This window comes from Bombina bombina, chromosome 9 (assembly GCF_027579735.1).
Source record: "Bombina bombina isolate aBomBom1 chromosome 9, aBomBom1.pri, whole genome shotgun sequence".
NCBI lineage: Eukaryota > Metazoa > Chordata > Amphibia > Anura > Bombinatoridae > Bombina > Bombina bombina.
The window spans coordinates 251,827,307-251,842,543 of NC_069507.1; the positions used below are offsets into that span (position 1 = coordinate 251,827,307).

At 42.7% G+C, this 15,237-nt stretch overlaps 1 protein-coding gene across 1 annotated transcript in view; it reads right to left on the minus strand.

The window, feature by feature from the left end:
* LOC128640533 (VPS10 domain-containing receptor SorCS1-like) overlaps positions 1–15,237 on the minus strand; it is a 1,407,808-nt gene that overhangs the window by 363,975 nt on the left and 1,028,596 nt on the right. Inside the window, 1 exon segment of the mRNA XM_053693005.1 lies at positions 11,897–11,973. Coding sequence (XP_053548980.1) covers positions 11,897–11,973 — 77 coding nt within the window.

A 15,237-nucleotide genomic window follows, 5' to 3' on the forward strand; every position in this document is an offset into this window, starting at 1 on the left:
TGTTTGTTACAGCTTGAAGAATGGTACGATAAAAAAGAAATGATGATACCTGGATGAAGGAGAGACGGTCTGGAAGACTAGGGTAATCCAGGCACAGAAGAGGATCAGGAAGATGGAAAAGGACAGGAGGGAGCAGCAGGCAGCCCCAGGAGAGGTGATATCCGGCGAAGGCACAGCAGAGGTGGGGTCGTTGGCAGTGGTGCAGGTAAGCATCCGGGAGGAAAGCACCCCATGCAGGGGTGAAGGGAGAGCAGGTAAGGTGCAGAGTGGGAGCGGTGCTGGAGGGGAGCATAGGGTAAGTCTTTCTCCGGCGGGCAGCGGTGGGACACCGGATATATTTATGTTGAGCCCCACTCCCAGCGGCAACAGTATCCCTCTGGGGCAGGGGGACGGCAGCAGTGGGCACATTTTGCAGGAGGGCAGCAAGGCTAGGAGGCGCCCCGGTGACGATAGTATAAGGGGCGGTCATATGGGGTTAGCCGCGCATGCGTGCGCATTCAGTGAGACAAGGGCAGAGTCGTCTGCATGGGGGCGTCCATCTTGGGAGGAAGAGGCTGGTTACAGAGGCTTGTATGCAGCGGGTGGTGGCAGTTGGGACCGGGAACCAAAGAGGATAGGTGATGCACAGCGGGGATATGGGTGGGGAGGCATGGGCGGCGGGGGGGATATGGGGAGCCCAGTAGGATAGATATTTACAGAGAGAGGGTGAGGAGGTACTTAGGCCACAAAAGAGAGCCAGGGGGATGGGGGGAAATGCAGGAAATAGGAGTGTGATTAGGGACATTGAGGGGATCAGTTATAGGTTAATAGAAGTGGAGTCAGAGATAAGGGATTTAGAAGAAGGAGAGGAAAGGGGAAGGGGAGAAGGGCAGAGGAGGGAGGCAGAAGGAAGGTGGGGGATTAGGGGGCAAATGAGGGAGGGGCGGGAAGTGTCTGAGATTGTAAATGACAGCAGGGAGAGGGGAATGGCGCAGGCACCGGAAAATCAAGATGTAGGAGCAAAGGTTAATACTTTCGTGTTACCCCCACAGAGCAAAGAAAAGGAGGCAGGCCCACTGGAGCAAACACGGCAGCAGGAGCCAATAGAAGTACCCAGCAGCAATGCGGGGGAAAACGTTGTGGTAGCAGGAGCACCCCCATTAAGGAGGGAGGTAGCAGGAGCAGCAAAGCAGGCGGGAGCATCTGAGTAACAGACGGCGGACAAGGGGCAAAACAAGGTAAGAAAATATTGTGCTTGAACAGTTATGTATCTGATAGCTCATCGGAATTAGACTCAGAGGAAGAGAATGTAAAAGGGGAGGGGGAAAAAATAAAAATAGTGAGGAAAATATATGCGAAACAGGGCAAAGGCACGGGGAAGGGGATAACAATGCAAGAGAAGGAAGAAACGGGAGAAGCGTTTAATGGAGATGATGAGGTAACGGGGACCCTGTTAATGCCATTAACAACGCATTTAAAAGCAAAGGTAATTGCGAGGGCTCAGAAAGGGAAATATGTGGACATATTTGAAATAACTAGGGACGCAGCGGCTTTTAAATCCAGGGGCGAAGAGGGTAAAGGGAAGGTTAAGCAAACATTTACGGAGTAGGTAAAAGGGATTCTCATATACACGGAGTGTTTTATATCAGCCAACCCGGGGAAGGTGAAGGGCATGTTAAGGTACATCTATTGATTGTGGAGTGTTACACAACATATGGAGGGTTTGCGTGGAAGGATTACGACACAGAATTTAGGAAGGGTAACTTACAACTAGGCAACAAAGGAAGGAGGGACTTTGGTATACAGATATTGGACTTATACACCAGGGTAATGAGGGTGCAGGAAGGGCAAGGGGGTCGGGGCACAACGTTTAATAATAATAACCGATAATAAGGAATGCGGGGGGTACGTGCAAATTCAAGCACATTTGCAGATACTGTAGCGGGGCGCACGCGGGGGTAGACTGCAGTAAAAATGGAGGTAATAACGGGTACGGGAGGCAGTCCTTTCAGAGCCAAGGAAACGCGGGGGGAGGGCAAGCTGGGGGGATTAGCACCAATCCCGCTGAGAATAGATAGGCTGGTTAGGGAGCTGCAAGCATACCCTATCATAGAGGATAGAGATTTATTAATTGAGGGGCTGAGTAAAGGATTTACAATACCAGTGAGAGGCAAGGTGACGGGGGCAATAAAAGTTAGGAACCTGAAATCAGCAGTGGAGCTCCCTAGGATACTGAAGGAGAAGCTAGTGAAGGAGGTAGAAGGGGGTAGGATGGCTGGCCCATTTACAGAAATGCCAATCGCAGACCTGGTCATTTCCCCCTTGGGGGTGGTGCCCAAGAAGGAAGAGGGGAAATATTGCATGATACATCACTTATCATACCCAAAGGGTAGGTCGGTAAATGATGCTATCGATAAAGCGGAAACAGCAGTGCAATACCAATCATTTGACAGTGTGGTAGAGATGGTAAGGAAAGCATGGAAAGGGGCCATGATGGCAAAGATAGATATTGAATTGGCTTTTCGGCTACTGCCACTGAATCCTGATAGTTTTAAGCTGATGGGGTGCAAATTTGAAGGGCAATTTTATGTGGATAAATGCTTGCCAATGGGGTGCTCCATATCATGCTCAATTTTTGAGAAGTTTAGCACTTTTATGCACTGGTTAATGGAAGCAAGGCAAAAGAGGGATTCAATAGTCCACTATCTGGATAATTTCATGGTGGTAGGAGGGGCTGGTACTGACCGGTGCGAAAGCATGAAAGCAGGGCTGATAGGGTTGCTAGAGGAATTGGGGGTCTCAGTGGCGGACAAAAAGACAGAAGGCCCCTGCGCGAGACTTGCATTCTTGGGCATAACGATAGATTCGGAAAAAGGGCAATGTGAGCTACCCGAGGATAAGGTGAAAAAGGCTAGGGCGCTGATAGCAGGGATGGCGATGCGAAAAAAGGTAACACTAAGGGAAATGCAGAAAACTTTGGGAATATTGAACTTTGCATGTAAAGTTATCCCAGTAGGGAGGATTTTTAAAAGACGATTGGAGAAAGGCACAAAAAGGCCAGGGCACATGATTAGGGTGACGAAGGAGATGAGGGAAGACCTGAAAGTATGGGACCGATTTTTGCAAGAATTCAATGGGGTGTGCATATGGCAGGATGGCAGGAGATAGTGCCAGCAGTGGAGTTGGAGCTATACACGGACGCGGCAGGGGGAATGGGTTACGGAGCATACTTCCAAGGGAGGTGGTGCGCGGGTGGATGGCCCAGAAGATGGAAGGAAATAGGATGGGTTAGGAACCTGGTACTGCTGGAACTATTCCCCATAGTGGTGGCCATGGAGCTATGGGGCGAGAAGCTAGCAAATAAGACAATAATATGCTGGTCAGACAATATGGGGGTGGTAGAGGTCATCAATCAGCTATCCGCATCATCACTGTCGGTAGTCAGGTACCTAAGATACTTGGTTCTGAAATGTTTAAAGCATAACATCTGTCAGGGCCAAGCATATTCCAGGTTTCAGAAACGTAGTTGCTGATGCGCTATCCCGTTTTAAGTGGGAGAAGTTTATGGAGCTTGCACCCAATGCCAGACAGGAAGGTGAATGTTGCCCTATGCTTCTTTGGCAGATTGACAACGGATAGGAGTCGAGGAACTGGTCGAGAAAGCCCTAGCACCAAGTACATGGATGGTGTACAAGAAATATTGGAGACTGTGGTGCAAATATAAGGAGGGGGCAAAAGAAGGGGAGGAGGGAAGATTCCTAGAATGGTTGATGGTTCTACGGAGAGAAGGTGCAAAAAAAGGGCGACTGAGTTCGGTATTAGCGGGGATATCATATTGCGCACAGCTATACGGGGGAATAGATTGGTCCAGGAAGTTCATAGTAAAGAAGATTGCGAGGGCATGGGGAAGAGATGATGAAAAGGGAGCAGATAAAAGGGAACCAATAACAGAAGACAGATTACAAAAAATGGCAGGGGTATTAGAAGGGGTTTGTGCAAACCGGGACGAGGCACTAATTTTCAGAATTGCAGTTATAGTGGCATTTCACGGAGCAATGAGGATAGGGGAGCTGTTACCAAAAAGCAAGACAGTAGGAAAAGGGGGGGTAGAGATAGGGGATGTAAGATGCGGGGAGGAGGCAGTACTAATATTGGTAAGACTATCCAAAACAGACAAGGAAGGTAAAGGGGCATGGCTTGGGTATGGGTTTTTTCACTAAGGAAGTTAGCATTAGATGGATAGGCAAAAGAGGTATGATGTGGGATGAGTTAGTGCCAACAATACAGCAGGCAAGGCGAAGATGAGGGTGTCCTGATGCCCTGATTATACATCTAGGGGGGAATGACATAGGAGCATACCCGCTCAGAGAGCTAGAGGAGAAAGTGGCAGGAGGAATGAGATGGTTGAAAATAGCATGGCCATCGGTGCGAGTGGTATGGTCCAATATAGTGTCAAGGATATACTGGAGAAACTCATACACGAGCAAAGCAGGGTATAGATCAAGGAGAAAAGTGAACCAAGTAGCAGCGAAAGTAATGAGGGAGATAGGAGGTGGAGTGATAGAGCACCCACGGATAGCGGCAAAAAAGGAGGAGCTATTCAGACGGGATGGAGTGCACCTAACAGATGAGGGGAATGAGCAACTGCTGGCGGACATCAGAGGGATCTGCCAAGAATTGGTAAAGGTAAGGAAAGGTTATGGAAGGTGGAAAGATGTTGGCCAAAAGAAGGGTTCTTTTGGTGGTGGTGAAGTTTGGGTCCGGCATGTGGGCGGGGCATAATGGGGGGTGGGAGGATCCCGGGCATACTCAGCCCTGAGGGGTGATCCGGTGGTCTATCTAGTTGGAGGGATATGCCATGGGTTCTCCCTTCTCCACCTGCCCTGCCAGGGGAGGGTAATCTGGGTACACCCCCCCACTATGCGTGGTTCCCAAAATTCTGGTTTAATGCAGTGGCATTGTTTGGTGTTTAAAGTTGATTTATGGCTGAATTTTGCAATATAAAGCTTAAAGGTGGCAAAAATCAATTAAGATAATAAATCATGACCTTTCCATATTTCGCCATAACGTCTGTGTGTTAAGGAGGGAATTGGGGTGTATGGGGTTAGCTGTGTAATGGGCCAAAGGAATGCAGCCTCCTGACCTTAAACTAGTGTATGGAGCGTATGTGAGGGGAACGTCATAAGGGAGGGGTTGATGGGGGAGAACAATAGGAGAGTTAGGTGTGCCAGGTGTGGGGGTTGTAGCAAAGACAGGAGGAAAGGCATTGGTCAAGAGAAGGGACAGGGGAGGGGCAGAGAAAAGGTGATATAAGGAGGGGGACTGCAGGAAGGAGTCACTAACCTTTTTTTCTTTGTAAATATATATATATATATATATATATATACATACAAAGAGCGTAGTGGAAACGGAACTCCTCACAACAGCAATCACCTGGTGCACTGCTAAATAAACAAACAGTAGCAAGTGGTGAAGATTCCAAACGGATGGGCTCCGTATCCAGCAAAAACTTCATACAGCAGGCACAGCAGGAATTTATAATCCGTCTAATGTGTAAATAACCAAACGTTTCAGCCCTCACATGGGCTTTTGTCAATGGTAAACATAAGCCAGGATGGACATAACACATACTGCTACCCTCCACCTTTAAATACACACCTCCCTTAAGTCATAGCCAATCAGGACGCCCAAGCGGTACACACCCACAAGTAACGAGCAACTGCAAACAGCTGCAGAGACAAGACACATCACCTGGAAACGGGTCAGCCGGCTCCACCCCTAGCATGTCATGCATAGACAAATGAGTCAACAAGCAAAGCATGTCACTGCATAAAGCAAGCAAGCACATGAAATGTGGGCGGTACCACAAGCGGCGAATACTGACAGGGGCCAATATGACAGCAACCATAAACACCCAAAACAATAAAAGTGTGAATAAGGAGAACATAGTTACAGGGGCTCAATTAAACAAATTAATATAAATCAAGAAGCGCGGGTAGCACCCTCTATACTCAGAGGTATCAAGGTGACAAACCCACAAAAATAGATGACACCCCAGCATATCAAAAACGATAGATGCAAGAACATAGTGTGTATCACTTAAAGGGACACTCAAGTCTAAATTAAACTCATGATTCAGATACAGCAGCAATTTTAAACAACTTTCCAATTTACTTCCATTAACAACATGCGCACAGTCTTTTTATATTTACACTTTTTGAGTCACCAACTCCTACTGAGCATGTGCAAGAATTCACAGCATATACGTATATGCATTTTTGATTCGCTGATAACTGTCACATGATACAGGGGGAGTGGAAATAGACATAACTTTGCAATTTATTTAACAGAAATCTACTACTGATTTGAAGTTCAGACTAAGTGCTATTGCATTGTCTTCTTATCATGCGTTTGTTAATTATGCAAATCTACTGTGTTGACTGGTCCTTTAATACATATCAACTAGGGATGGGCGAATGTGTTTATATCCAAATTCGAATGTTAGAACGAATATTCTTAAAAATTAGATTTTTGAATGTTATTTACAGTTTTCGAATGTCACATTCGAATTTGAATATTATATTTATAAAACACAATTGTAGACTAGAAACACTATTTCGAATGTCACATTCAGATTCTAATTTTACATTTATAAATCACAGTATTAGACTAGAAATACTATTTCAAATTTGAATATTACATTTCGAAACTGAATGAATACATAGCTAAACATTCTATTATTCTAACAAATATTTTCGAATTTTATTGAAAAATTCAAAAACGAAAATTCGAAAATAGAATGTTATATAAACATTCGAAATTCGATTCGAATGAACGAATGTATCAAAATTCGTTTTAAATTTCGAATTTTTAGAAACATTCGTCCATCCCTAATATCAACTATGCAGAGGGACCAATACCGGCCACATTATTAGAAGGGGAATAAGAGAAAGACACATCATATAACAAACAGACACGGATGAAAATCTTCATCTGGTCTTATAGCAGCAGCCAAAGTCAATGTTTGTGTTTAGTCCACGGGGGGTAACCGTGTCAAGGTTGAATATCCAACGTGCTTCCAGTTGTAATAGTCTGTGTCCTCTGTCACCCCCCCCCCCCTGTTAGAGCAGGGTACATGATCAATCAGGATGGTGCAAAGTTATGCAATTGGGTGTCCAGCATCAAGAAAATGACGTGCCAACGGCTGGTCTGAACGTCTTTTGTCAAGAGCCTGCCGTATAGCAGACTTATGGTTAGCAAATCTTTCCCTGAAGGATGTCACCATCTTTCCAATATAATACATGGAGCACGGACAGATAATGGCGTAAATGACAAAGTCAGACGTACATGTTAGCCTGTGGTTAATCTTAAACCACTTATTGGTGTGCTGGTGTTGGAATTAATTCCAAATGATGAGGCTATTGCATGTCAAACAGTTGCCACACCTGTAACATCCCGGCTTACCTCTGAGTATAGAGGGTGCTACCCGCGCTTCTAGATTTATATTAATTTGTTTAATTGAGCCCCTGTAACTATGTTCTCCTTATTCACACTTTTATTGTTTTGGGTGTTTATGGTTGCTGTCATATTGGCCCCTGTCAGTATTTGCCGCTTGTGGTACCGCCCACATTTCATGTGCTTGCTTGCTTTATGCAGTGACGTGCTTTGCTTGTTGACTCATTTGTCTATGCATGACATGCTAGGGGTGGAGCCGGCTGACCCGTTTCCAGGTGATGTGTCTTGTCTCTGCAGCTGTTTGCAGTTGCTTGTTACTTGTGGGTGTGTACCGCTTGGGCGTCCTGATTGGCTATGACTTAAGGGAGGTGGGTATTTAAAGGTGGAGGGTAGCAGTATGTGTTATGTCCGTCCTAGCTTATGTTTACCATTGACAAAAGCCCATGTGAGGGCTGAAACGTTTGGTTATTTACACATTAAACGGATTATAAATTCCTGCTGTGCCTGCTGTGTGAAGTTTTTGCTGGATACAGAGCCCATCCGTTTGGATCCTTCACCACTTGCTACTATATATATATATATATATATATATATATATATATATATATATATATATATATATATATATATATACACACAGTATCTCTCAAAAGTGAGTACACCCCTCACATTTTGAAAATATTTTATTATATCTTTTCATGTGACAACACTGAAGAAATGACACTTTGCTACAATGTAAAGTAGTGAGAGTACAGCCTGTATAACAGTGTAAATTTGTTACCCCCTCAAAATAACTCAACACACAGCCATTAATGTCTAAACCGTAGGCAACAAAATGGAGTACACCCCTAAGTGGAAATGTCCAAATTGGGCCTAATTAACCATTCTCCCTCCCCAGTGTCATGTGACTTTATAGTGTTACAATATCTCATGTGTGAATGGGGAGCAGGTGTGTTTAATTTGGTGTTATTGCTCTCACACTCTCTCATACTGGTCACACTGGAAGTTCAACATGGCACCTCATGGCAAAGAACTCTCTGAGGACCTGAAAAAAAGAATTGTTGCTCTATATAAAGGTGGCCTAGGCTATAAGAAGATTGCCAAGACCCTGAAACTGAGCTGCAGCACGGTGGGCAAAACCATACAGCAGTTTCACAGGACAGGTTCCACTCAGAACAGGCCTCGCCATGGTCGACCAAAGAAGTTGAGTGCACATGCTCAGCGTCATATCCAGAGGTTGTCTTTGGGAAATAGATGTATGAGTGCTGCCAGCATTGCTGCAGAGGTTGAAGGGGTGGGGGGTCAACCTGTCAGTGCTCAGACCATACACCACACACTGCATCAAATTGGTATGCATAGCTGTCGTCCCAGAAAGAAGCCTCTTCTAAAGATGATGCACAAGAAAGCCTGCAAAGAGTTTGCTGAAGACAAGCAGACTAAGGACATGGATTACTGGAACCATGTCCTGTGGTCCAATGAGACCAAGGTAAACGTATTTGGTTCAGATGGTGTCAAGCGTGTGTGGCAGCAACCAGGTGAGGACTACAAAGACAAGTGTGTCTTGACTACAGTCAAGCATGGTGGTGGGAGTGTCATGGTCTGAGCCTGCATGAGTGCTGCCGGCACTGGTGAGCTACAGTTCATTGAGGGGACCATGAATGCCAACATGTACTGTGACATACTGAAGCAGAGCATGATCCCCTCCCTTCGGAGACTGGGCCACATGGCAGTATTCCAAATAATGACCCTAAACACACCTCCAAGACGACCACTGGCTTGCTAAAGAAGCTGAGGGTAAAGGTGATGGACTGGCCAAGCATGTCTCCAAACCTAAACGCTATTGAGCATCTGTGCGGCATCCTCAAACAGAAGGTGGGGGAGCGCAAGGTCGCTAACATCCACCAGCTCCGTGATGTAGTCATGGAGGAGTGGAAGAGGACTCCAGTGGCAACCTGTGAAGCTCTGGTGAACGCCATGCCCAAGAGGGTTAAGGCAGTGCTGGAAAATAATGGCGGCCACACAAAATATTGACACTTTGGGCCCGATTTGAACATTTCCACTTAGGGGTGTACTAGTGAAAAGATAAAGATATAATAAAATATTGACAAAAATGTGAGGGGTGTACTCACTTTTGTGAGATACTGTATGTATGTATGTATGTGTATGTGTATATGTGTATGTATATATATATATATATAAATATATATATATATATATATATATATATGTATATATATATATATACACACACACACACACACCTTTTGAGTCCTTCAAAGTCAAAGACTTTGTAATATACCATATCCCTTTAAAAAATGTGAAAACCATTTTTTTATTTTAAAAATATAAATATTTTAAATAGTTTTTTCTTCACTCATTAGAAACTGGTATAACTGTTATTTGTGTATATAAATCTATGAATCTCTCTTTATATATATATATATATATATATATATATATATATATATATATATATATATATATATATACACTACAGTACAGTATGTATATATACAGGGAGTGCAGAATTATTAGGCAAGTTGTATTTTTGAGGATGAATTTTATTATTGAACAACAACCATGTTCTCAATGAACCCAAAAAACTCATTAATATCAAAGCTGAATAGTTTTGGAAGTAGTTTTTAGTTTGTTTTTAGTTATAGCTATTTTTGGGGGATATCTCTGTGTGCAGGTGACTATTACTGTGCATAATTATTAGGCAACTTAACAAAAAACAGATATATACCCATTTCAATTATTTATATTTACCAGTGAAACCAATATAACATCTCAACATTCACAAATATACATTTCTAACATTCAAAAACAAAACAAAAACAAATCAGTGACCAATATAGCCACCTTTCTTTGCAAGGACACTCAAAAGCCTGCCATCCACGGATTCTGTCAGTGTTTTGATCTGTTCACCATCAACATTGCGTGCAGCAGCAACCACAGCCTCCCAGACACTGTTCAGAGAGGTGTACTGTTTTCCCTCCTTGTAAATCTCACATTTGATGATGGACCACAGGTTCTCAATGGGGTTCAGATCAGGTGAACAAGGAGGCCATGTCATTAGATTTTCTTCTTTTATACCCTTTCTTGCCAGCCACGCTGTGGAGTACTTAGACGCGTGTGATGGAGCATTGTCCTGCATGAAAATCATGTTTTTCTTGAAGGATGCAGACTTCTTCCTGTACCACTGCTTGAAGAAGGTGTCTTCCAGAAACTGGCAGTAGGACTGGGAGTTGAGCTTGACTCCATCCTCAACCCGAAAAGGCCCCACAAGCTCATCTTTGATGATACCAGCCCAAACCAGTACTCCACCTCCACCTTGCTGGCGTCTGAGTCGGACTGGAGCTCTCTGCCCTTTACCAATCCAGCCACGGGCCCATCCATCTGGCCCATCAAGACTCACTCTCATTTCATCAGTCCATAAAACCTTAGAAAAATCAGTCTTGAGATATTTCTTGGCCCAGTCTTGACGTTTCAGCTTGTGTGTCTTGTTCAGTGGTGGTCGTCTTTCAGCCTTTCTTACCTTGGCCATGTCTCTGAGTATTGCACACCTTGTGCTTTTGGGCACTCCAGTGGTGTTGCAGCTCTGAAATATGGCCAAACTGGTGGCAAGTGGCATCTTGGCAGCTGCACGCTTGACTTTTCTCAGTTCATGGGCAGTTATTTTGCTCCTTGGTTTTTCCACACGCTTCTTGCGACCCTGTTGACTATTTTGAATGAAACTCTTGATTGTTCGATGATCACGCTTCAGAAGCTTTGCAATTTTAAGAGTGCTGCATCCCTCTGCAAGATATCTCACTATTTTTGACTTTTCTGAGCCTGTCAAGTCCTTCTTTTGACCCATTTTGCCAAAGGAAAGGAAGTTGCCTAATAATTATGCACACCTGATATAGGATGTTGATGTCATTAGACCACACCCCTTCTCATTACAGAGATGCACATCACCTAATATGCTTAATTGGTAGTAGGCTTTCGAGCCTATACAGCTTGGAGTAAGACAACATGCATAAAGAGGATGATGTGGTCAAAATACTCATTTGCCTAATAATTCTGCACTCCCTTTATATAGTAAAACATATAGACTGGAAATTTCAAGCAATATATATATATAAAATTATGGTGAGCGGGTCTAGCGCTCATTCACGCTAATAACTTTATCTCCACTTGTAATCTAGACCAACATGGTTTAATTGATCGTACTCAGTGTACTACACATAGATCCTTGGTATTGCATTTCTCTGTTTGTATTTTGCATTATACACAATATCTTGTGTTCTGTGCATTTGACAGTACAGATATCTTCCAATAGATTTGTTTTGGTATCCAGTGTTCAATGCCATGATAACCTGTCACAGCCTGAGCTCTCCCCTGGGTTCCTCTGTCATTAGAGAGGTCATAGGTCATACACTACCCTATGACACTCACTGTATCTCATAATTACATCTACCTGTCTCCAAGTGTTGCCAGCATCTGATGAAATAAACATGCAGATATCAGTCTCTGTCAGCTCAGATCCAACATTCCCTGTAACAGTTTAAAAAGAAAAAAGAAAAAAAATTCAAGATCATTTTAAATGTTTTCTTTTAAAAACACTTTTAAAGTGAAACATTGTGTTTTACCATTTTTTCTTTAGAACAAGTGATTTATTTACATTTGACTCCTATTGTTTTTTTTTTTTAAATCTTATTTGTAAATATGATTCCAGAGACGCATCTCCTACGCATCCTGTGTATAAATTGTATGTGCCAGCAGATCTATTCAGGTTTTAATGAGCAGTGATGCTTCTAAACAAATTTAATTTGATATTAAACATGTATCTGTATTTTTCTTTAGTTTGATGTTTCTCAGCTCAAACTTAATTTTTTTGAAAAGTGACATTTTTTTTTCACAAAAAGGTAGGAAATGCAGTTCTGTTGCTTGATTTAATTTATTATGGATGAATAAATGAGAACAATCACATTTTGAAGCTTGATTTGTTGGTACAGAAGTTTATTGAGATAATAGCACTAATCATTTGAAAATAAAAAGAATAACTGGCAAAATATAATGGGCTAGATTACAAGTAGAGCCCTAGGGGTAAATTTACCAAGCAGCGGATGCTGTATACCCCCGTATTTTCTGGCTCACCGGAAATGTAAGTTAAAGGAACATTATACACTCATTTTTTCTTTGCATAAATGTTTTGTAGATCTATTTATATAGCCCATAAAGTTTTTATTTTTATTTTTTTTAAATGTATAATTTTGCTTATTTTTAAATAACATTGCTCTGATTTTCAGACTTCTAACAAAGCGCCAAAGTTTTAGGAGAATACAGACAGATACCTACTCCAGCTTGCTCTTGTTTGTGTAAAGGGTCTTTTCATATGCAAAAGAAGGGGGAGGGGGGGAGTGTCTTATTTCCCACTTGCAGTGGGCTTTTCAACAGAGCTAAACTGAGAGCTTCTAAGTAAGTTTTTAAACAGCTTTATAATTAATTTTTATTTCAGAATATGTGCATCTTATTCTTTATAGTAGTGTCTATTACATGCAGTTATATGAAAATTGGTGTGTACTGTCCCTTTAAGAAGCACCTGTCATAAGACCACTGCTCAACTCGTCGGATATAATCAGGTTGATTGAAACCCCCTGCTATCGGCCAATTGGTCGCGAATGTGCAGGGGGCGGCATTGCACAAGCATTTCACTAGAACTGCTTGTGCAATCATAAATGCCAACTTATGCTGTCGGCATTTATCGATGTGCAGCGGACATGATCCAATACAGCGGATTATGTCCGCCCGCACATTAATAAATCTACCCCTTTATGTATTGTGTGCTGTTATTGCTACCACGAGCTTGCGGTAGCAATTAGCGCTCTGAAAATTAACCAGAGATCAGATTTCTGGTTAATTTTGAAAATCTCCCCCAATTGCCCCAAAAGAAAGAATAATCCTCCTTTATATTATTAAAATATTGTTGTATTTTTATTTAAGTGGATAAAGTGAGGGGAGTGGGATGTTAGAAAAAAAAAACAACAACACTGAAAAGTTCCTTTACATAGCGGACTATGGGAGCTGTGTGTTTCCAGTAAATACAGTCATTGCCATAAATATTGGCACCCCTACATTTCTGTCAGATAATGCACCACTTTGCGCAGAAAATTGTTGCAATTACAAATGTTTAAGCATTCTCATGTTTATTTAATTTGTTTGTATTGGTATGACACAAAAAAGTGAAGAAAAAAAAGCCAAATCTGACACATTCCACGCAAAATTCCAAAAATGGACTGGACAAAATTATTGGCACCCTCAATTTATTTGGTAGCACACCCCTTGGAAAAAATAACTGAAATCAATCGCTTCCTTTATCCATCAATGAGTTTCTTACACCTCTCTACTGGAATTTTTGACCACTCTTCTTTCACCTGCTCCAGGTTACTCAGATTGGAAGAGTTCCTTTTCCCAACTGCTGTTTTGAGATCTCTCCACATGTGCTCTATGGGATTGAGATCTGGACTCATTGCTGGCCAGTTCAGTACTCTCTATCGCTTTGTCTTAAACCATTTCTGGGTGCTTTTTGACGTGTGCTTTGGGTCATTGTCCTGCTGTAAGATCCATGACCTTTGACGGAGACCCAACTCTCTGACACTGGGCCCTACAATGCACCACATAATTCTTTGGTAGTCTTCAGATTTCATAATGCCATGCACATAGTCAAGACATCCAGTGTCTGAAGCAGCATAGCAACCCCAAAACATCAGTGAACCTCCACCATTTTGTACAAGTCTCATTTCTTTTTCTGAAAACAGTAGAATGATGGGCTTTACCAAAAAGCTGTAATTTTGTTTCGTCTGTCCACAGCATATTCTCCCCAAAGGATTTTAGCGTCCCTTTTTATTCAGATGGCGACGTATAGTGCGAGCTGACACATTTTTTACCCTGTGCCTAAAGGTAAGCTTGATTTGTTTGGAAGTTGATCGACTTTCTTTATCCACCATTCAAACAATCCTTTGCTGCAATCTTTGATCAATTTTCTCTTTTGTCAACATCCAGGGAGATTAGCTACAGTGCCATGGGCTGTAAACTTCTTGACAATGTTGTGCACAGCAGACACAGGAACATTAAGAACTCTGCAGCTGGACCTGTAACCTTGAGATTGTCCATGCTTTTCCACAATTTTTGTTTTCAAATCCTCAGACAATTCTTTGCTGCTCTTTCTCTTCTTCATGCTCAGTGTGGCACACAGACACAACAGAAAGGTTGAGTCAATGGCCTCTATTTATCAAGCCGTCGAGTTTCTTGCATTCAACGGCACCAATACGCTCACCTAAGATCACCTAACATCGCTGCCACGGACCTGAATACGTTCTAAAAAATTATCAAGAAAGCTGTCAAAAAGCCGCTAACCAAGTATGGAGCGATGAGCAGCGAACTTAACTTCAATCCTATTGGCTGATCCAATCAGCCAATAGGATTGAGCTTGCATTCTATTGGCTGTTCCAATCAGCCAATCCAATAGAATGTGAGCTCAATCCTATTGGGTGATTGCATCAGCCAATAGGATTTTTCCTACCTTAATTCCAATTGGCTGATAGAATTCTATCAGCCAATCGGAATTCAAGGGACGCCATCTTGAATGACATAATTTAAAGGAACCGTCATTTGTCGGTCTGGATGGATGCTCCGCGTCGGATGTCTTCAAGATGGAGACGCTCCTCATCGGATGGTTGAAGATAGAAGATGCCGCATGGATGAAGACTTCTGCCCGTCTGGAGGACCTCTTCTGCCCAGTTGGATGAAGACTTTGCC